We start from the raw sequence: 23,189 nt of genomic DNA, 5'->3' as shown, positions 1-23,189 counted from the left end.
GACTAAAACTTTCAGCCCACTTATACAAGGCATCGTAGCGCATGTGATTAAGTGTAGTTTGCTCCAGTTGTTGTCTGGAATGAAGCCTCAACAGTTGTTGCTGGAGGCTGTGGCGTGTGTGACTACACCACCGGCTGCATATTCAGAGTCGGAATGGACGTTTTTAATCAATTTAGCCGAGCTGGATTTCCCAAAAATGTGTGGGGAATTTTGGTGGCAACAGTAATTACCGTGTGTCCATTTATTGTGTGTACTCCATTTAAGGAAATGCGTTTATCCAAGAGGTGATTGAGGACATTAAGAAAACAGTGCAGAGACTTTGATTGAAGGTAGAATCAGCATTTGTGTCTATTTTTTTTTTGTCTCGAGTGCTTTATTTTGAAGCCTGATTAGTCGGACCTCATTCTGCCAATAGGAAAATGTCAATAAAGACTAAAGATGAGTGACAAGGTAAATAATGTTTTTCCTATATTGTTGGACTTGATTGTATGATTTATATCATGGGAAAAATACAGGATTGTTGATTGGTTACATTTTTAGACTATGGATTATGGGAAGAGCTACAAGTGTGCCAGCCCTAGTTGACTCGGAGATCAATATCAACAGGCTACAGGGGTTGGTCGGCTCACAAACGATGAGCGCAGCAAACAAACAGTGAAGGGGGGGGTGGTGGTGGTGGAAAGAACAAAGGATTGGGAGGAATCAGCAGAAAAACGCTTCGATACATCTGACCGGTGCCATTTTTTCTTTTTGTCTTTCACATTGAGAAAGGCAAGAATGTGCAAATGCAGGGGAAAGCGATGAAGGGAGGAGAGTGCAAGCTGAGAGAGGGAGGAGGAAGAAAGAGAAGAGGAGGAGGAGGAGGGGAGCGTCTCTGCGTCTGCCGCCGCTGTCATTCTGCTGCTGCGCACTCCCGCAGCAGGAGGGGTGCGTTTAGAGGCGGACGGAAAGAAAAAAAAGAAAGGGGGGGGACGTTAGGGAAAGGAGCGCCTGGGCAGCACTGCAACAGCTGCAGCGGGAGCAAAGGAAGAAAGAGGAGGTTGCAGGATTGCTGCAAGAAGGAACCTTTTTTCATGCAGGATTTCTTTGTGAGAGGAAGGTTGCAGCGCGGAACCTCATTTTTCTTCCTTGTCCGTTGATGCTCAATTCTCCGCTCCCATGCCGGAGGCATGCATGGGAGGAGTGTGAAAGGAAGGGAAGGAGATTTCAAGATGGATAGCTCCAGAGCGTACAGTCAAGGAGATGGCAAAGGACTTGGCTTTGGGGCCAAGAGGCCTAAATCCGGGGTGCCTCAGAGTACCCAGCGGGGTGAACTTAAGGTTTACCGGGCAGGTAGCTCCGAGGGCAGGCTGCCCGTGGCCTCCAGCCTCCGCAAGCAGAGATCCATGACCAACCTGGCCGTACTCACCGACGCCGAGAAGAAGTTGCACCTCTACGAGTGGTGCGATGACATGGCCAAGTCCGGGGTGGGTGGTTTGAGGAAGACGGGCAAGCCGACGGGCAAGATGCCAGGCGGTGGCGGCGGCGCCCCGCTTTCTCGTAACCTCTCCAAGTCGGAGCACTCCCTCTTCCAAGGCAAACCCAAGCCCTTTGCCCCTCTGGCGGCGCCGTCAGCTCTCGGCAAGCAAAGCCGGATCCCTCGCGCTCCGTACGCGGAGGTGAAGCCCCTCAGCAAGGCCCCCGAGGATGGAAGGTCAGATGATGAGATCCTCTCCAGCAAGGCCAAGGCAGCCGCCAAGAAGCCGGGAGCCGGAGGGGATTCTGGCTCCAAGGGTCAGGGGGAAGAAGATGGGGACAAGCCCTTCTTGAAGGTGGACCCCGAACTTGTGGTGACAGTGCTGGGCGACTTGGAGCAGCTGCTCTTCAGCCAGATGTTAGGTGAGTGAAGCAAGGCCAAGTTCAAGGAAAGATCAAGGTGCTCCGGTCGTGCGGTTCTTCACAGCTGACTTGAATGCAGATTGATCTGATCTAAGTAACTCTGCGAGTTACTGGCGACAGGCTGAGTGGTAGAAAATGGTTTCAGTCAGTGGTAGTGTCGTGGTCATCGCCGTAGTTTTATGCGATTGATCAGGCACTTGTCCACGGTTTAGTTCCCCAGTTAGCAGCGCTGGGCTCCACCTCACCCGCTGAGTAACATTGGAAATGAAACTGGAAGGAGGGATGGATGGATAGTTGACCGTTTTCATATAGTGGTTCACAAAGCTGATTTGTTCAATCTCTAGATCTGCAGTTGCCGAACGGTTTTGACCAGGATGTAGTTGCCCTCAGTCAACCCGGTTGCATTGATTCTGCCTCACCCAATACCCTGAAGAGCAAAAGCAATAGAATATAGATGGGTGAAGGTTAGATGGAGGGTGCTTTGACCACTGGTAATTTGCTCAATCTGATCACGTTGGTTCTGCAATTGACTAGTGGCAGGTTGTAAAATCAGCTGCGATTGACTCTAGGTTGAGTAGTATGAAAAATGGAAATAGGGGGTTTTGTCTGTTGGTGGTTCACATAGCGACCATTCCGTCTCACAAGCCCCATTTGACTCCAAGTCAGATGGCATTGGAAAATGGATGGACGCTTCTCACCACCGCCCCGTTCGTGCGATCCTTGACGAATCGCCAGGGGCAGCACACGCCTCTCCGAGCAGGCACCACTCGCCACCTGCTCGCACAAATTACCCCGGCATCTCCAAATAGTCGCACATACCCTCATAAATTGTAACGTTTTCCAGACAGAGGATAGGATGCGAAAGGAATTGCGGTCATGTGCTATTGTTCTCACCATCCCTCAGCGAGCGAGTGTAATTGTGTGAAATGTGCTTGTTTGCCATCACAACGTAATTGCGAAGGGAAACAAAAAAAAAAAAGCACTCGAAGGCTCTGCGGTGATGATGATTACCAGCAGCCTGATTTCTTCTGTCAAAATCCCCTTGCTGCTCCCCAAATCAAAAAAAAAATAAAATGCATAGACCCGTGTGCCATATTGGATACATATTGGAGGCGCAGACGCACATTTAGCCCCCTCCCGGCTCCATTCATGTGTTAGGGTGATGACAGATGGTTTGCACCCTGTGTGCAAATGGCAGAGAGATGATGCTGTATTCTCTTTGTGCGGATAGAGGTCACTTTTATCAATAGAGGATGCTATTGATCAAGAATTCTTTTGTTCTTTGACAAGCCTTGAATGCTCACTTTTGATTGACACGGTCATTTTCCATTGTGCACTAATTCCACTGCGTCATATCAAGAGCTTTTCTAATATTCTAGTAAGCTTATTTAGCGACATTAAAGAAGGGCAAGCTACTACAAACCAGTGTGATGAAGTGCAGTTCCACATACTGTTTGTTATCTTTGTGAGGAGACCACAAAAGGCCTTTTGGAGAAGTCTCGAGGATGAAATACATGGTCAGCGTGGTACTATAAATAAGATAATAAGGTGTCGTATTTATGAGCATGTGTTCCTGGTTACATCGTAATGAATAAATCTGTGCTGATTAAACATATTACTCATGCTTCGTTAGCCTGTGTGTATGTCTGTCAGGCGCATTAGTTGCGTATAAAAAAGCATACATCACGGGACCTTGCAAAAGTTTCCACCCCTTGTTTTTTTCTTCTAACCTGTTTTTGTTACATTACAACCGCAAACGCTTACGATTTTTAAAATCTGAATTTTATTTGATAGACCTGCACAAAATAGCTTCAAATTAAGATAAGGCTTGGTGTATAAAATTCAAAATAAAGAATATATCAAACATTTTCATCATCAAATGGAAGTAGCGTAGAGCACAAGAAAGCTACCAATCCAATGTTTCAAGTGTATTTTTCACAGGTTTGCGTGACATAATGATCAATGAATAGGTCAGATTTTTCAAAAGATGAATTAAAAGTGACAGCGACAGACGCCAACAGATTCCCATGCACGTAAGATGGAGACAGTTATATTGCTACTAGACACGGCGGGCAGCTTGGTGGGGGGGTGTTGACCTAACATTTCATCGTAATGATATGCGATCGCCCATGCAAGAGTAGCACAAATGTCGCAATATCCCTCCCGACTTATGCCAAGAGAAAGAAATATGAAGTGCTGCCTGCAAGCCTCAAAGGGGTCAGAGATTTGACTTCCTGGCATTTTAAAGATACTGCTTCTCTGCACGCTACAAGTATTTCTGTCTTTATTTTTTTAGCGAGGTTTACCCTTGAGGCTACTTCATTTCACCCATTTCCAATCAGTACACAGAAGATGAACTACCTAGAAAACTGCCAGGTATCGCTACACTCGGTAGATGGAAAGTTATGACTTTTAACCAAAGGACTAGTTTGACTTGAGCGGCCTGAACGAACAGCCAACTCTTATCTCTTTTGGAAATAGAAAGCAATGCTGCCATCAATTCATCCTCCAAACCGCTTATACTCACGAGGGTCGCGGGTGTGTGTTCTAAAAGGCTACATTTTATTATTATATATGCATATATTATTTTATTATATTATTTATCACTTTTAACAAACAACAGCAACTTAATTTTTTTTTTTTCTTTTTTAAATTGATCCACAGATCCCGAGTCGCAGAGAAAGCGCACGGTACAGAACGTCCTTGACCTCCGTCAGAATTTGGAGGACACCATGTCAAGTCTCCGGGGCTCCCAACTCAGCCACAGGTGACAATAAAATGAAGCATCCCACAAATGGAAACTGAAGTTCATCACGTTAAGAGCAATGTAACAGCCATAGAGCAAGTCACAACAACAACATAAGCAAGTACTTGGTTGTTTGACTTGCAACCATACATATACAAACAATAAAAAAAAACGAAACCACCTTTGCGACAAACTGTCCCTTTAAAGCCTTGGACAGGTAACACTTGCTGTCTGCCTCTCTTCAAATTGGAGCAGGCCAATGCAGTTCCTCTGCTGATAAATGATCTGACAAGGACGGATAAAAATACTCCCATGGTCACCGCCATGGTAATATTTATCGAGGTGACTCGGTGCATATCGTTATGCAATGAAACTTAAAAGATGTTCCCATTCTTGCCGAGAGTTTTTTGAGCCACATGCAAGAAGAAAACTTCCCACGTTGCACAAAGCGCTATACGGCCTCAATGGTCACATGGTGCGAGTGGAACTTCTGAAGTCAACCATCTCTCTCAAAATTAGGAAAAATAACAATGGCTACAGAAAGGGAGGTACCTAATGTAGTGTCCTGTGCCATCCACAGCTGCGTGGACAGCAGCAACGTGGGCTACGACAGCGACGACACCAACGCCCGCAGTATGTCCAGCCTGTCCAACCGCTCTTCACCGCTGTCATGGCGCCACGGGCAAGCTAGCCCTCGGCTCCAGGCGGGCGAAGCCCCGTCCTCTGCGGCTGGCGGTTACCAGGGAGCTAAGATCTCCTCCCCGTACGTCGCCCAGACCATGCCAGCTCCCTGCTCGGGCAGGCTGAGTGGGAATTCGCGTATAGATCTTCTGGATGAAGGAGAGCTCAAGTCTGGTTACCTGAGCGACAGTGACCTTCTGGGCAAAAGCCTCCAGGATGATGACGACAACCTCACTAACGGGTAAGTCCCATGAATGTATAGGATGTCCTGTTTCCATGGCAACACACGCACTTGTTTCCAATGGCGACTGCAGATGGTGTCTATTAGCCGCCGCAGAAAGCAAGACCATGCAAATCATTGAAGCACCTATAGTTTCAGTATTCTTTATCATCCAAATTCTTCATCATGCTCACAGCGGGAATCTGAAAAACCCACACGGCGTTCCCTCAGTTATGCAACAAGACCAGAATAGCTCTTTTGAGGTACACAAGTCCTTTTTGATCATTTTGGGTGTCAAGAAAGGATGACAGGAGAGGACTTAACAAGGATGCAGATTGACAGCAAGCCTCTGAGAGCAAACGAGAAAGAAAATCAGGACGGTCCTCTGGTGTGCTTTAGAAGCTTTTTATCACTGTCGGCATGCGGATGGGATTTGGGCTCAGCCTCTCGAGTGTTTGGAAAGGAGGTCTTACTGGAAAGTGCATTAAGGAAAGAGATGACAACTTTCATATGGCTGGAAAGTGGAAAATGGAACGTGCTCAAATAGATCAATGTAGAATTTATATTCTAGTATGAGAAATGTGAAACCACTGAAGATAGCCCTGTTTCTAAACTAGCACTTTTGAACTAGCAAAGGTTCGCTGCTCGCAACTTAAAAAAAAGCAATGGAAATGATTGGCGGTTAGTGACACGCCATCGGAGACTGTGAGTAGAAGACTCGCAGTCAAGGTGACACCCGGATAGATGGATTGATTCTGCTCCCTGGTTATTATGCCCCCTGGGGGAAGTTCTTCCATGCACGTTTAGAATACTGCACACGCGTATTATGGAAGCGGCATGTCAAAGACAAGGTCAGAGTTAGAAAGCTATTACTTAGGAAAAAGAAATCACCACGTTGTGCCCAATGTGGCAAAAGAAAATTCCAGTGCCAGGTGGCAAAAGACAACTCTTGTGCAGGAAATAGTAGGCTCCAAAGACATGGCAAGGGATGAAAATAGTGACTGCTGTTTTTACTTTTCACCTCTCTAATTTGCAAGGTTGTCCAGTCTGTAGTCTGTATTTATTTCCTGTATTGCAAATCTGCTTTCCTACTCACATTTGGAAGTTCCATGCTACATTTGCATTTTGCATTCCTACTGTACATCTACACACACATACTCAAAGGCTCATTGAGAATCATTAAGCACCGGCTCTTGAAAATAGATCAGGCCGCTCCGGCGTAACCATGGCAACAAGCTTGAAATCATCACTAAGCCCTTCCTCCCCTGTAAATCTTAAACTGTCACTTGCGATAATCCCAATTTAATGATCTCTACCGTCACCTAAGCAAGTACGATAATAATGTCGAATGACTTCATATCATCTTTAAGCGGCACATATCTTAATCAATAATGTGTAATGGATATTGATCAGCCCACACGGCTCAGGCACGTGTTCATAGCATGATCGCTGCTACTGCTGTATGAATGGCGTCATACCATACATCTTCCCTTATCACCCATCCAGCTACAATGGCAAAGCAGTTGCATCAATCACTACGATAGTATCTTCAATACCCGAGCGCCGTTCTATTTATACTTTGAAAATCAATATTGTCTAAGACAACATTAAAACCGTAGCTCGTGGAGCATCAAGCTTTCCAACATGAATGTAGAGGGAGGAAGGTGACATGCAAGATCTGGACAGTGTCTCCTGTGTGTACACTGCAGCATAGTGGCAACAATGCGGTGAACAGAAAGCAGACCGGTGCGGCAAGCAGCACACACACACACACCGACGTGGCTCTAGATGTGCTGCCATGGCAACCGTTCTCCACTGACCCACTGATGAGGCTGCCTTGCGTGTCACCGTGATAACTGCTGAATGGTAAAGTGATGCAGAATTATACATTGAAGGACCTTGCTTGTAAGCCCATTTAGCGCACTGGTACCATGACTAGGGGGTACTAGAAGAACAACTAACTGCTGTACTAGTCATTTCTTTTGCCAATACTAGTGCAAATTTTGGCCTACTAGTATGCCCATAAGACTGGGACCACCTTGGCTTAGTGAGGCAAAACCTATAGTCATTTAGTCTCCTTATAGCTGACAATTTAATTCAATTACCGTAATTTTCGGACTATAAATCGCACCGGAGTATAAGTCGCACCAGCCATAAAATGCCCAAAAAAGTGAAAAAAAACCACATATATATGTATATAAGTCTCTCCTGAGTATAAGTCGCCCCCCCCCACCCAAACTATGAAAAAAACTGCGTCTTATAGTGCGAAAATTACGGTAGTAGTCTTTGTGATGTTCTTCCACGTAACATCTCGCAAAGACAACGATAAACAACTTTCCATACTGCTAAAATGGATGCGTTCATTTTTCCTGCCTTTGGTATTCCTTCTTGCTTAAGAGCATTGGTTCCTTGGCAATGTCTCCTCCATGGCAACGGTGATAAGGTTTGGCCGGAGCCGAGCGAGTATATGCCTTCAACACTTTGGCACGTATCGTATGACGGCTTCGCTGGTGGAAACTAAATGCGTACCACCGAAAGACATTCTGGACTTAATGAAAGGTTTTGCTGCAGTCATCTCATCCCGGATTTATGGTCCCTGCAGTCTGCACTCAATTTCCCTTTTCCTGGCTCGGTCGGCCGGGACCTTTTTTTTAGAGCCTCTTGACTATTGAAGCTTCGCATGCTTTTGACCTCAATTGTGTCTCTGCTCTGATCACGTGATCATTTTGCTCAGGATCATTCGTCATGACCTTAATTTAGACTTTATTTGCTGGTTTTCGTGTTTGCTCTATAAAACGTGTCAACCTGGATTTTGTACGAAAGAACAAAAGTATTTCCGAGTTCCTATTAGTGTCAAAGTATGTTTTTAGCTTTTCCAGTGTATTTATTTATTTTTTCACTTTCACTTCATAGCTTCCTCACTTAAGAAGTTCTTGATCACCGTTGGATGATTTTCAAACTTTTAATTCCTTCTTAACTCATTCAGATGCTTAGTTATGTTGTAGTTTGTTTTATGTTGGATCTTGTTGACACATTTCTGTTGTCACATTGTATCCCCACAAAGACATCTGGGGACAGCGTGGCGTTCCCTCAGCGGAGGGTCAGCAAACAAATGACTCCAGAAAAAGCCACCCACGTTGCTCAGTCAGCTATTGGAATAATGAAGCATCACTTCAGCGCTTTCAGGGAGAATAAATTCAAGCGGGACGATGTGCTGGCTCATGAGTTGAGTTCATCCTATCGTGCTAATTTATGCTTTGACTCCTCTTGCCAAGTCATCTCATGCTGACATGGCACCGTTGACTCATTGACCGAGAAGGGTGGGGTAAAATGGAGAACGTGAAATGTCGTAATTCATCGATTGGGCGGGGGTGGAGGGGACTTCTGGAGTTGAAAGAGAATTTATTTTTCCAGTCCAGCTTTGCTTTGGACTCTGGTCTCACACTGTAACATCCTTAAACTTCAGTGACTTTTGATGTTATTAGAACGACCTCAGTATTTAGTACTTCTTGGTGTAGCCTAGCTCAACTCTGTGTGAAGTGCAGCCATACAGGCCCAGTGATAAAACATCAAGTCTCCTGCACGAATACCATCAATCACGAGTGGGGAACCTAAAGGCTATCATTTCTTCTCAGTGCGACTGAGGAGTCACGTCAGACCACGCTTGTAGTTCATGAGCAAAAACAAAACTCCAAGCAAGACCATATTTTATATATAATGATTATGATGAAAGCATTACAGAGGCAGACACAACAACCTCATCAGACACATCATGTCTGCAAAGTAGAACCGCGAACTAACCATTAAATCAAAACCTCTCTGAAAATGTGAGTCAGGACTGAGCATTATTTATTCATCTCACGCTTGCTGCTCTGATATGTACTGTCTTTACCTCCTGCAGTGGTCATTTTCTACAGCTGAGAGCGTGCTAATGAGATCAGGGAGGAGGAGAAAAAGACATTTTTCCAAAGCTACGCACTAGTCATACCTCCCCGGAGCTCCTGCATGCCGTCATCGGGGGGGGGGGATTTGTGGTGGCACGGGGAGGAGGCTTATTACTTTGGATGAGCTTTTCCCGACTAGATCCTGAGAACTATGAAGTGGAATGGAAAATCTTTGACGAGGCTAATTTGAGGAGTAGCTGCAAATATTTCTGAGTCTGAGTTAGAGTTTCTGAGAATTTAAAGTTATGCTTCGCCCTTCTGCCGCACTATCAACACCGTCACTGACAAACATCAAATGTTCAAAGAAAATGATCCAAAATGTCAAGGTTAATTCCCTGAGAGCGTTTGGGACAGTTTAGCCCATTTTCCAACGCATCGCTGGCTAATTTTAGGCTTCATACCTTCAAATGGTAATTAGTGGGTAACCAGATTTGAAGCAGGATCAACCCTGAGTGTTTTTTAATGGTTTACCTTGTAGCACATTTCTGAAAGCCGGCCAGCAGAAACTTGACAACCAACCCTGTAATTAGACTTAATTCCTAACTGGGCTTGAACCCCATGTGTTTTATTGGGCTTAATATTTACCTCCTGGCGGACTTGTACAGTTCATCGGAGTCACGCATCCACGGCGCCACGCGGGGAGTTCTGTGTTCATTTCTTGGCCACCCGGCATCTGTTTCGAGGCGACGCGGGAGGTTGTGGACGCTCGGGGGAGGCCTGTCACTCCGATTTCCCCACACCCCAAGCAGACCGTAAAGCTGTCAGAGGTGTTGGTTATTTTAATCCGGCATGATTTAGCGGCAAATTCCGGAAAGTTTCCCTTGAAGCGCCAGTTGATAAAGATTCAAATGAAATGTCTGGGATCACGCACTCCTAAATAAGTCTCAATCACCTGTTTAGTATAGTCTGATGTTTTTTTCCTCCGATCATATGGTGGTCATTAACTTCATGTCTTATTTTTTGTTCTTCCTTTCAGCTGGGATGAAAGCAGCTCCATCAGCAGCGGGCTCAGCGACGGTGACGGCGAGGTTTCGGACAACTTGAGCTCAGAAGAGTTCAACGCCAGCTCGTCCCTCAACTCTCTTCCAAACACGCCACTGGGATCTAGACGCAACTCTTCCGTCATGGTGAGCTGCTACAACTAAGGCAGCTTTTTGATTTGATCGATGAATAGAACAGACGGTATATTAAAAAAAGCATTTGTTTATCCACGTTGGCAATTTTTCCATCTGCCTCGTCTCACCTGTGCAAGTCAACAGAGTGAGAAAGCTTGCCATTGTTTTTCCCTTCCACTGCTCGAGGCAGTTGACTTATCTCCGCTTCTTCCCCTCTGGAATGTTGCTGAGATGAAATGAAGATTACGACAATGAGAAGCGCAGTCGGTCGGAGATAGCAGGCAGCACGCGATGTTATCCTCACCTCGCCTCTCGTCCGGTCTCGCAACAGCTCCGAACCGATGCAGAGAAGCGCTCTTTGGTGGAGAGCGGACTGTCCTGGTACAGCGAAGACGGCAAGGCGGGCCGCAAGACGGACACCAGCGGCTACGACACGGGCAGTCTGAAAACGGAAGCGCCGAGCAAGTGGAGGAAGAAGCCGCCCGGTTTCAGCGACGAGCTGAGCGTCAAAGGAGAAGCCAGGAAGCCTCAAAGTTTGGGAGCGCCGGGAAGCTTTAAGAAGAGTCGGAATCCTCCGGTGGGGGTCACCTCCCCCATCACCCACACCTCGCAGAGTATGCTGAGAGTGGCAGGTGAGAGGCAACATCCATTGAGTCTGCTCCAAAAAAGATTTGATTGACTTTGTTAAGAATGGATCCATTTTTGTTGTCTTAAGAAGACTTTGCAGAGATGTGATCATGGAATGAAAGGTGAAATGGTAGCTAGCTTTAGGACATCTACTCAGATTAAGCCCCAAAACATAAAAAACAAACCGAAAAATACCAAAGTGTGCTTTGATGATGTGCCCATATTTGGGCTTTGCATTGACTTTCATCAGAAGGACTTATATTACCTTTTATGAATCAAGTCTGGCAGTGATTCACACGTGAGGCACGTAAAAAGTTCCTCCAAGCAAACGCAGATGTGTCTTTGCTTATAGTTGAACTTGGCTGCAATACAAATGTTTGATGCGATGCAGGCGAGTCGTTTGACTTTCATTTAATTCATCATTTTGTGCCCTTTCAACTTTCTGTCCGTCCTTTTACTACTGGGAATGTAAGCAACAATTTGTTGTTGTCTTGTGGTTTTCTCTATGCAGCAGCAAAAAATGACAAGCCGCAGGACAAATCCAAGATTTCCATCAAGACGGCAGGTCTCCAACGCTCGCGTTCTGACGCCGGCCGGGATCATCACATGGAGACCCGAAAGCCCCCGTCTGGTTTAGTCAAACCCTCGAGCGGAGCCTCCTTTGGCTACAAGAGAACGCCTGCAGCCACCGGTACGGCCACGGTGCTGACAGCAGGGGGCGCCACCATCTCCACTGGCTCTGCTACTGTGGGGAAAATTCCAAAGTCCTCAGGCATGTCGATGAAGCCCGTGGGGTTGGGAGCGACTTCTGGCCGCAAGAACAGCTTTGATGCCAGCGGCGAGCCCAGCTTCCTGGGGCCCAATGCCCGGAATAGCATCCAGTACCGAAGCCTGCCTCGACCCGCCAAGTCCAGCACGCTCAGCGTCATCGGTCGCCCCGCATCCCGACCCGTCAGCGGCACTATAGACCCGAGCCTGCTGACCCTGAAGCCCGTCACCGTGGCCTCGGCAAACCCCAGGGTGAAAGACCCTACCAGTTGCAAAATGTCAAATCGGACGATGGTTGTCCCGGTGAACCAGACCGACCGGGAGAAGGAGAAAGCCAGGGCTAAAGCCGTGTGTGCCGACATCGACATAGACTGTGCTTCCCTGAAAGGAGTCCAGGTTCCCTCAGAGTCCTCGCGAGAATCTTTGGTGAAACTGCACGGCCTGAGACGGACCAGCAGTAGCAAATATCCTGAACTTTCATCGCCCACCACGCCAAGGTGCCGCCGACTCGCTCTAGAGCCGTATTGGTACTTGTAATAAATGGATGGATAACTTATTTTGTTCTTCTTCCCGTAGGATGTTAGCCAAGTCTTTGGGGCGTCCACCCAGCCTGGCTCATCTGGACAAAGTCAACTCCAACAGTTTGGACTCCTGCGTGACCATTCAGGACCTCCCTCCCAAAGTCCCCCCTTACTCCAAGCTCCAGGACCTGGCTTCCTCCCACTCAGCAACCCGTCTGACGCCTAGCCCGGCGCCGGTGCTGCACATCGACTCTCCCGGCTCGTATACGAGCGACAGCCTGGGGGGATCGCCCCTGCTATATCCCAAACTGTCAAGTATGCACCGCAGCATGGAATCGCTGCCCCTGCAAATGAGCGTGCCCTCTCGATCCCGGTTTAGCAGCAAAGAGTCGATGGATAACGAGAGGGGAGTTGGGACGTGGGGCGCGGGGAGCAGGACGTCTCTCAACCTTTCCGAAGGGTTAGTCGGCATCGTTTCAGCAGACACGAGTGTTTTTGGTTTGTTTTAATGACTCCATTGGTCTGCTTCCTCTCCACAGGTTGCAGAGCGAGAGGAACACCTTGCCAAAGAAAGGCTTAGAGTACGTTCATATGCAGATGGTCCTCGGTATCCGACGGTCCCCGGGGTTTACTGCCATTCTGACTTTTACTAGTCTTGGCTTCAATGTGTTAATGGTTATAAATCCAAGGCAGCTCCTTTATATTTTAAGATGAATCTCGCAATATATTCAACAAATATTTGGTGTGATGTTGTTTTAGAATGAGCAACAGGTGAGAACACGGCTTCATTGTGCTGTCTAGTGGAAGAGCATTTAGTAGCTGTTTCTGTCACGATACATTGCTGTCAAAGTGACCCGACCAAAGTTACATTTTGGAATGAAAATTAATCTTCAAGCCAAGTGGAATTGGATGATTTCATACTTTTGATCGGCCTAACGTGATTGGGATGGAGAGGACAGGGTTCCGATCCTCCTAAATAAACGTTCATAACTTGGAAACCAAGGACCCTCTTTCATCACTCAACATTCCTTGCTGCATGTTGTTATTTGAAACTGAAACAAGCTTTCTCCCTAGACGCTGCAGCTCAAGCTTGTCGGAGAACGACGGCATGAAACCGGGGCGCCGCCACTCGCACAACGAGCCCGACAGCCCACCTCAGCTGCCGTCACCCACCCGCACCATCCACCTCTTGTCCGCCACCAAAGCTCCTCTCACCAACGTGGGTGAGTGAGCCATTCCTTCAACACAGGACAGATTTATAAATTGGCAATTGGGAGACAATGGCAAAAAGTCATTTTCCGCTGACTGTATGTATCTCCTTTTCTTTGATGATAGTTGCACCGATTTCTTCTTCGGGCACCCCGAGGATATCCCGCTCCAATAGCATCGGGCCTCCCGGTGAGCACGAGCTCTACGGCTCCTCCCCGTTGGGCAGCACCATGTCGCTGGCAGACCGACCCAAAAGCATGATGCGCTCCGGCTCTTTCCGCGAACCGGCAGATGATGGTGAGCCTTGAAGAAAAAAAAAAGTCCAATTATCTGACCTTTGCGCAGTTAAGGGACAAATACAATCTGATCTTTTTCCTTTTGCAGTACACGGCTCTGTGCTCTCCTTAGCTTCCAATGCTTCATCCAGCTACTCCTCCTCGGTAAGTAAGTCAAGTTTTCAGCCAAATGATGTGCAGGCCTTTCAAGTCAAATTGCACTTTGAATGACCCGGACTACTATTCTGTTTATGATCCTTATTTCATGGTTCACAATGAGTTCAGCCAGCAATAGTGTCAAGTTTGTTTTCTGCACAACTTGTTCTTAAGTCGTGGCTCTTCTTTACATGCTTTCGCAATGCTTTCCGTAGAATGAGGACAAGATCCAAGGGGAGGTAAGGCCGCAGGAACGCAATTGGCGCATTTTCTCTTGGTTTGTGTCCATTTGTCAGATGTTCTATTTAGTGCAGGGTTTCTTGATTATTTGCTCTTACACCACCCCAAGGAAGAAGGAAACAATTAGTACATACAACCACTGCAGCGATGGACTGAATCACTTGTTAAAAAAAACAAAAACAGCAATACTAAATTTATGAACATGATTTTAGCGTGTCCTGAAAGGAAAGTATCAGTTTTTATCCTTCATTGTGACCCTTTTCTAGGGTTTGTACTTTTTTTTTCTTCTTCCAACTACTGTTTGTGACAACTAAATTCACTTGATCTATATACAAATATGAATCGTGACAATAACGGTATAACGAGCGATCTTTGATCCTCAGCAAATCCGCAAACTACGGCGCGAGCTGGAATCTTCGCAGGAGAAAGTTGCCGACTTGACCATGCAGCTGTCTGCCAACGTACGTATAAGTGCGACTATCGACTTTGTCATTGTCCTTCTAAAAGCATAACAACAACTCCTCCACCTTAACACGCTGCTTATGCAGACCTCTGGCACATTGGCTGGTTATACACTGCATGGTTCAGGTGACACAATTCCATTTTTTTCTTCTGCCGAGTAGCACACTTGGGAAATAAGTTATGGCAGAATGGAGAAGAAAATTTCACTTCTGATATGAATTCATTTGAAGGGCAAGCAATTTGATACACATCTGCTCGTATTACCTTGATATGCTAACCATAAACTATTCAATAATAATATTCAATATAACAACAATGAACGCAATATAAAACAGCCTCGGCAATGACATGGCTGTTCCAACGCAACTCAACTTTATTTTAGGTGCACTATAAAAACAACCACAAGTGCAGACCTAAGATAAAATGGGCATTATGTCAGAATTGGACACTTGGTCCTTGCATTGTACATCCAGCTAACGTCACTTTAACACCGAGCCACTTGCTCTTTTGATGCTTTACACTTTTTCAACTAACATGGCCGTTGATCTTTACACCTGCTTGTATACTATGTGTCACTGAGTGGGTTATTGCCACGCCTAACCACCAATGTCCTCTCTTTTATTCTCTTGGCCGCTAATTGGCTCACGGACTTCCTGCTCCTCGCTGCCTGCCCCCCCTCCCCTACCCGCTAACCGGTCGGTCACTGCTGCGGATGTTGGGTGTAGCAGTTGGGCCAGGTTTGTTGGACTCCAGCTTGAGTCAAAAAAATGCTTCTCAAATGTAAATGACACACTACTCACCAAAAGTTAGAGACATTGACTTTTTGCTTGAAACCTCAGAATGAGCCGAAAATTCACGATGAACTTCATTGGATCTTTTCAACCTGTTGAATGTGTCAGTACATTTGGCCCAGCTTGTGATTTTCTAATTCCGTCACGCCATCCACTGCTGTTCAATACGCACTTTTCCTCCCTCCTGATGTCGGAAGTGATTTGTTTTGAGCTTGTGGATCTGAATTGAACTCTGCGTCCATGTCAAACAGGCTAATCTGGTCGCAGCTTTTGAACAGAGCCTGGCACTGATGACAGCTCGCCTGCAGACCTTGTCAGCTTCTTCTGATCAGAAGGTTGGTCATATGATATCATGTGAATGATAAGTAGCAATTTGGGGAAAAAGAAGGAAGGACGCCGGTCGTGTCACCATGTATTCAGGGTTTTACCTCCGTTCAGGATTCTGAGCTGAACGACCTGAAGGACACCATTGAGATTCTGAAGACCAAAAACACTGAGGCTCAGGATATCATTCATGATGCTCTCAATAATTCCGAAATCGTGTCAAAAGGTAAACAATTGATAATATCCGTATATGAACCGACACTTCTAGAGTTGTCCAACACTTAATGTGTGTTGTGGTTCTACAGAACTGCAGATAAATCGTCAGAACTCATCAGAAAGCCTCTCCAGCCTCGCCAGCAACACCAGCCACTCGAGCATGGGCAGTCTCAAGGAGATGGAGGCCAAGAAGAAGAAGAAGAAGAGCTGGGTGAGGACACACGCATCGAAGTCACATATACCTTGGCAACTTTTACTGCTTGAGAGAACCTACAGAATTTTCCCCGCATGTGTTCATGATCCCGCTGTTAAGTAACACTCTTGTCTTCTCCCACATGCCGCCACACTTTTTTATTTTCAGGTGTATGAGGTAAGTTCCGATGCTTTGTAAACCTTTCCTCTTGCCTCCCCCCACCTGATTGTGCTCCTAAGAGCATGTTGTCTCAATGAACCGCTTTCTCGAGATTTTTACCTGTAGTTTCCAGACCGGTAAAACCACGTGACACATTCTGCAACATTTGTAACCCTAAAATAAAGGAATCCCTTCTTCTCTTGACAGTTACGCAGCTCGTTCAACAAGGCTTTCAAGAAGGGTGCTAAGCCAACAGGGCCCTATGACGACATTGAGGAAATTGCCACCCCGGAATCGTCTGTACCACCTTCACCTAAAGTCGACCGTGATGGGCCTGATCCTCCGCCATCGTCCATGAAAGCCTCAACCTCCGTTTCATCATCTGGGTAATGCGCCGTCTCATAAACATACCTAAGAATCAGAAGACAAAGTGGAGTAAATGTAATCCAAACATTCGCAGGCTGTGTGAGGGAAGCGAGGCGGCGGATGACAAGGTTGTGTCTGACCTTCGCTCGGAACTGTGGGAGAAGGAGCGGAAACTTACCGATATCCGACTGGAGGCTTTATCCTCTGCCCATCAGCTGGAACAGCTGCAGGAGACCATGACCAACATGCAGGTGCGCGTGTTTTTCGCTTCATCCCTTGGTTACTACCACATATTGGAGTCCCGCTCCTTGACATAAGATCTTACTGCTAAGGTCATTCATGTGTCAACAGAAGACAGTGACCAATCTCAAGGTGGAGAACGACCAACTGAAAACAAGTAGCCTGTCTTCCTGCCCATCTTCTGGACCCTCCACTTCCGTCTCCCAGTCCTCAGGTCTCACTTCTCTTGCCAACTTATCACCACGACATTCTGTTGCGGTGCGGGATGCCCGAAGAACCAGCACAGGTACATTTGAAACCCTGAGATGTCATCAATGACCCCCGAGTCAGTCATCGAGTCATTGTTTGTTTCCGTCAGATTCCATGGATTACACCAGCCTATCGTCGCAGCGAGATGACCACCGTGTCAGGGTGGTGGCTTGCGTTGCAGATTTGCACGTCTTCAAAGATGTAAGTGTGCTCTTGATTGACGAACATCAGACACCATGATACATGCGTCATCTGCCTTGCAGGAGGTGAAACAACAGAACTTCTTCCTCGGTACCGTCAGGGTGAACGGCAGGATGGACTGGCCCATGCTGGACTCTGCCGTCAGTCAGGCTTTCAAGGTGAGACGTACGACCTAACCCTGGGGCAGAATGTGTAACAGACATGCCGACGTTTGTAAATCAGCTGTCACATTTAATTTTAGCAAGCCGTAACTTGTAAAGAGTTCTTAGGAGCACGAGCGGTGATGGAAATACAGACGCGATAATGGCAAAGGTTCCCGCTGAAATCGTGCCGTTGACATTTGAGGATTTTCCAATTGCGTGAATGATCTGCGAGGAATTTTACACGACAGGGGCTCCTCTGCGCTCTTTATGTCGATACAAGACAACTCAGGGTTATGTCCTCAAGTCTTTTTAAATATGAAACCTATTTGTCTTTAAGATCCATCAGGTTGAATGAATACAAAATGAATGTTGGTCCCCGATTGCACTTGCCAGTCCTTCATTGTTGTGTCCCTCATTCCAGGTTTATGTTGCTAAAGTGGACCCCACCTCCAGTCTTGGCCTTTCAACGGACTCCATTTACAGCTATAGCATGGGTCACATCAAAAGGGTACTGGGAGGAGAGGCGCCAGAGACGCAGCCCTCTCGTTGCATGTCCCGAGGTCCCACCAGTATCACTTTGGCTCTCAAAGGTACAGGTACAATCGCTCACTTGAGTTTGGAATCATATTTTTAAAAGATGGTGCTTTTTATCCACATCTGCAGGATGTTTAAACAAACATGAACCAGAATTTGCGAGGTCAGCTCAAGTTGCTTATGCAAGCTTGTTTTGATACAGGCAAATCTTTTGATGAAATGTTATTGGCTTCAAATATTTATTACACATCTACATTTGGGCCTGCCTTTCATCTTATCTGTGCATTGCATTTCACTTTTATCAGCTTTTCTTGTACTCACGATAAAATTTCTGTTCCCAGGTTTAAAGGAGAAGTGTGTGGACAGCCTCGTGTTTGACACTCTGATACCTAAACCCATGATGCAACACTACATCAGCCTATTGCTCAAACACCGCAGACTCATCCTGTCCGGACCGAGCGGAACGGGCAAGACGTACCTGGCCTCGCGGCTGGCCGAGTACCTGGTGGACCGAAGTGCCCGCGAAGTCTCCGACGGCATCGTGGTGACCTTCAATATGCATCGTCAGTCCTGCAAGGTGAGAAGAAAGCCAGTCACACAGCCTGTTTTTTTCTTTTTTCATTTTTTAATTAACATTTGAACATCTTTACTTTCTTGTCTCCACCCAGGATCTGCAGCTTTATCTTTTGAACTTGGCCAATCAAATAGACAGAGAAACCAGCTCTTCAGAAAATCCTTTGGTCATCATCGTGGACGATATTCACGATCCGGCTTCTGTCAGCGAATTAGTCAACGGAGCGCTGACGTGCAAGTATCACAAATGGTAATATGATATAGTTGGTAATACTCAACCTAACTTGGCTCAAGTTTGCGCCCGGTCTAAACAAGAATTGCTCTCAACTGAAGGAATAATTGTACCAAATAAATGAGAATACCTTTCTGACGTGTGAATTGGCTTCTCTCCTCAGTCCGTACATCATTGGAACAAGCAATCAGCCAGTGAAGATGACGGCAAACCACAGCCTACATCTCAGTTTCAGGTCAGTGGTGTCATTCCAACATCCAGTATACTGATACTGTGCTCAAGATATCCATGCTGTCTGACACGATTTCCTAACATCAGCTATTTGAGTCTGACTTTTCACTTTATCTCAGGATGGTGACCTTCTCCAACAATGTGGAGCCCGCCAACGGCTTCCTGGTACGCTACTTGCACAGGAAGCTGATGGAGTCCGAGGACGAGCGAAACCTGACCAACGAGGACCTGGTCCGTGTGCTGGATTGGGTTCCCAAACTCTGGTATCATCTGCATACCTTCCTGGAGAAACACAGCACGTCAGACTTTCTCATTGGTAGGATTACATGTATAATACTCGGGGGGGGAAACCCAAGAGTTTGGCTTAAATACGTTCTGCCGTCTGTCGTCTCCTCAGGCCCGTGCTTTTTCCTGTCTTGTCCGGTCACGGTGGACGAGTTCCGGTCGTGGTTCATTGATCTTTGGAACCATTCTATTATTCCCTATTTGCAAGAGGGAGCCAAGGATGGCATCAAGGTGAGAGACCTTCATAATATTACTATATGTATCCTGTAAGTCTTATTTCAGGCAGTGTTGCAAGCACAATGGCCACCAAAAGCATGGTGGAGGCTTCCTTTTCAATTACCCTGATATGCTGCCTCTCTCTAGCTCCACGGTCAGAAAGCAGTATGGGAGGACCCCGTGGAGTGGGTGAGGGGCACACTGCCTTGGCCTTCTGCCCAGCAGGATCAGGCCAAGCTGTTCCACCTTCCACCCCCGAGCATCGGCTCCAGTAGCCCCGGTCAGGCTGACGAGGAAAAATCCCGCAAGGAGACCACGCCCAGCTCAACAGAATCTGATCCGTTGGTAAGTGAGCTCACCTCAGGACATTCAGCAAAGATGAGTGATTTTATTTGCGACCGTGTCTTCTGTGATATCAGATGGCAATGCTTTTGAAACTTCAAGAGGCTGCCAATTACATCGAATCACCGGACAAAGACGACCCCAGCCTGCCAAGACTGTGAACAAGTTCACAAAACACTCGAAGTTACTCGTCTGCTGTGATGAAAGTGGACTGTGCATTCGGGAACGCTCAGACAAAATCGTAGTTGTAAGATCATTTCGAAGCATCATTCCTACAATGTAAAAATCATACGATAGTATTTGTAGCAGTAGATGGAGTTGTAATAAATATATACAGGGGGTCCATAGTTTACAACAGATTTCCATTCCTACCATGGCTAATTAACCCATATGAATATTCAAAATGCAACTGTAGTCTATCATTGTGTATTGGGACCATTTAAATCAAAGACCCCCTGTATATCTGTATTGACATGATTCACTTCAGGTCCCTTGTCCACCTCTTTGCCCTCAGTCCTCTTCTTAGTAGATTGGTGCTAATCGACCCAAACCACTTCAGGTGATGCCAAAACCAGCACACCCTCGCATCGCAGCACAGTGCGGGAATACATTGTGCTTGTCCACTGAAGCTGTTCTGAAATTCAGTGCAGAGGTTTAAAAAAAAAAAAAAAAAAGAGTATGACAGCACAGTGGAAGTTGCTGAAGTTCATATCTGCTGCTTCTGTCTCTCGAAGCCAAATGTGACGCATTATGCAATCCCTTGACTTCCCAACGTGTGCAGGTGAAAAACAAAAAACAAAGATGCCTTAAAGAAGAAAAAAACTTCATTGGTGCTTACGTCAGCTTAGCTCCCTTAGCTTTCGATTGACTATCATTTTCTGCTCCTCATCCTTAGTTTGAACTCGCACGTTCATATTTATAAGGTAGAAAATGTTGCTGTCATACTCTTTTTTTTTTTTTCCCCTTCTCTATCTCTGCAACTCTTCTAGCACTTTTTCATTTTAGCTGCTTAACTTCAAAACTCATACAAGGTCACCTCTGCTGCCATGTACAGTATAAACTAGCAGGTATTACGTTCACAATAATTCCACCAGCAGGAGGAAAATGATGACACCGTTTGATTCCATTTTCTAAAAACTCAACACAAGGAACGTTAGCGCCACACAGAATTAAACATTGTGAACAATAGAAAGATGACTGGCAAATGTTTGAACTATTTCTAAAAGGTTCAAATCAACTGTATTAGTCTTAAAATTTCAAAACAACTAAACTGTACTCAACAATTACTGTACTGCATTTAAAAAAAGTTTACTCCACTGTAAAGTGATTCTTTTACTACACTTTGAAGCCACTTGCATAGATATAGCTGTGTTTCTGTGTGGCACTAATGATGACATACTGTATGTGTGTGTAACCCGAAACCATTGTCCCAAATGATGTCTATAGGTACGGATGATTGTCATAAAGGAAACAAATGAATTAGCCATTAAGAAGAGAAGCAGCTGATGAGAATGACTCTAAAGCTACCTGTAGCCATTTCATCGTCTAATCACGTCATGCACTTCACCAGGAGAATCTTGAAAAAAAATAAATAAACGTTGCGTATTATCGACATTTCGGTACGTTTGGTGCTTTTTAACGTTGTTTGCTGTGGAATATCCCGCAACGATTCAGGGTAGGTTGACCAGATTGTTAACGTTAAATCGATTTTTTTAGAGTAACCTTTTCAGAGACACCTACGACATTGTACCATGTGTATGATCATGTCCATGTTGCGGTATTTGCAAATGGCCCCAAAATCAGAATCATTTTGAGGTGCTTCGTCTATTTATTTTTTGGTGCGTATAATATAGATTGTCTCTACAATGGTAAATGACTGTATTACATAAAGCACGATACACACATAGTGGGCTTAAATGATGTGTGTACCCCGCTTTAAGGATGTGATGTTGAATGAATTTATTGTGTACTGAAATCCCATCAATGAATGTCCAGCCACCGTTCCATAAATTAGATGTAAAGTTAAAATACAAAGAGGAATTTCACTCAAAATATGAGCTTTACATTTTTTTTTTTGTAAATATGTTGGCCTTTTACCCTTAAAAAAAATAAGATACTCCCTGCCCCCAGTCAAATGCATTTCATCTGATGGACTGGTTGTTGTGCTTGTCTATGTGTAGTAGCCGTGACTGGTTTTGTATGGGGACTATACAGCAACTTAATTCGGGAGTGAAGGGATAACCCGCTGAGCCTTAAACTGATGGTTACGTCAGGGGTGTTGTGTTGGAAACAGGGTAAAGCGATCTAGTCTGAAATAATGGTTAAGATCTCCATTTCAAATTGAACCTTTAATTCTAAAATGGTTGACAGAAGCATTTCGAATGGGTCGAAGCCCAAAAAAACAGATGGAGGCCTACAGGTTGCTGTATAGTCATATTTTTGGAGAAAGTCGTCATTGACTGAACAGTAAATATCGGAGCAAAAAAGGAAAAAAAGAAAAAATGTTATGAGATTTCTTGAAATGTTAAGGATTATCCTGTGTTGTAAATGCATGTAAACTTGCTTTGTGACGAAAAGGAAGGTCATTTGTTTTCTTTCTATGACTCCGATATTTGATATTTCTTCTTCTTTTCTAAGAATCCTTTATAAAGGTTGAGTTCTCTATTTTATACAAAACGTCATTGTAAAGATTGTAAATACGGCAGCGTTCTGGATGCTTGGCAGAGAAAAGGGTTTGGATTCAAAAAAGCGCTCGGTTGGCTCCACACCGCACATCCACCATCCAACCCAACCCAACCGTACAACCAACCACTGTTTGTTCAAATCAATAAAATACATGTTATATTTCATCACTTGCTTCTTCTCTCTTCATTCACTTGGAGTTCAAACTGTAGCTATTAATCCGAGCGCAGCAAACGCAATTTAACTCACAGTGCCATGGACGGTTATAGACGTCAATGATTACCTGGGTTGGCAGTGAATAGGGGACCCGAGAGATGGGGTCAGTCTGAGCCGCATCAAATTATTCCACAAGAAATGGGTTCAAGTCTGG

The 23,189-nt window shown here is 45.6% G+C and overlaps 1 protein-coding gene across 1 annotated transcript; it reads left to right on the top strand.

The window, feature by feature from the left end:
* The first annotated feature begins 891 nt into the window (after window positions 1-891).
* nav1b (neuron navigator 1b) lies at window positions 892-22,986 on the top strand. The gene is made up of 28 exons (XM_061291681.1): window positions 892-1,878; window positions 4,543-4,645; window positions 5,205-5,546; window positions 10,446-10,596; window positions 10,916-11,216; window positions 11,723-12,476; window positions 12,556-12,960; window positions 13,040-13,081; window positions 13,575-13,723; window positions 13,836-14,006; window positions 14,094-14,149; window positions 14,764-14,841; window positions 15,885-15,968; window positions 16,072-16,183; window positions 16,263-16,384; window positions 16,733-16,911; window positions 16,986-17,142; window positions 17,243-17,417; window positions 17,490-17,581; window positions 17,644-17,739; window positions 18,146-18,314; window positions 18,600-18,835; window positions 18,927-19,081; window positions 19,227-19,298; window positions 19,414-19,610; window positions 19,692-19,810; window positions 19,943-20,140; window positions 20,215-22,986. Exons 1-28 carry the CDS (start codon window positions 1,170-1,172, stop codon window positions 20,296-20,298), a joined length of 5,508 nt encoding a protein of 1,835 aa, XP_061147665.1. The 5' UTR covers window positions 892-1,169; the 3' UTR covers window positions 20,299-22,986.
* Window positions 22,987-23,189: the final 203 nt, after the last annotated feature.

This window comes from Syngnathus typhle, linkage group LG11, assembly GCF_033458585.1.
Source record: "Syngnathus typhle isolate RoL2023-S1 ecotype Sweden linkage group LG11, RoL_Styp_1.0, whole genome shotgun sequence".
In the NCBI taxonomy this organism is placed as follows: Eukaryota; Metazoa; Chordata; class Actinopteri; order Syngnathiformes; family Syngnathidae; genus Syngnathus; species Syngnathus typhle.
This window is presented reverse-complemented; position numbering and strand designations above follow the sequence as displayed.

What these genes read in the sequence shown, in the direction of transcription:
- nav1b (XM_061291681.1), top strand. Translation starts at nt 1,170, where the DNA reads ATGCATGGGAGGAGTGTGAAAGGAAGGGAAGGAGATTTCAAGATGGAT. An exon ending in CCGCGAACCGGCAGATGATG is followed by an intron (nt 14,007 to 14,093) that starts GTGAGCCTTGAA and finishes TTCCTTTTGCAG; the next exon opens with TACACGGCTCTGTGCTCTCC. An exon ending in TGCCCGAAGAACCAGCACAG is followed by an intron (nt 17,418 to 17,489) that starts GTACATTTGAAA and finishes TGTTTCCGTCAG; the next exon opens with ATTCCATGGATTACACCAGC.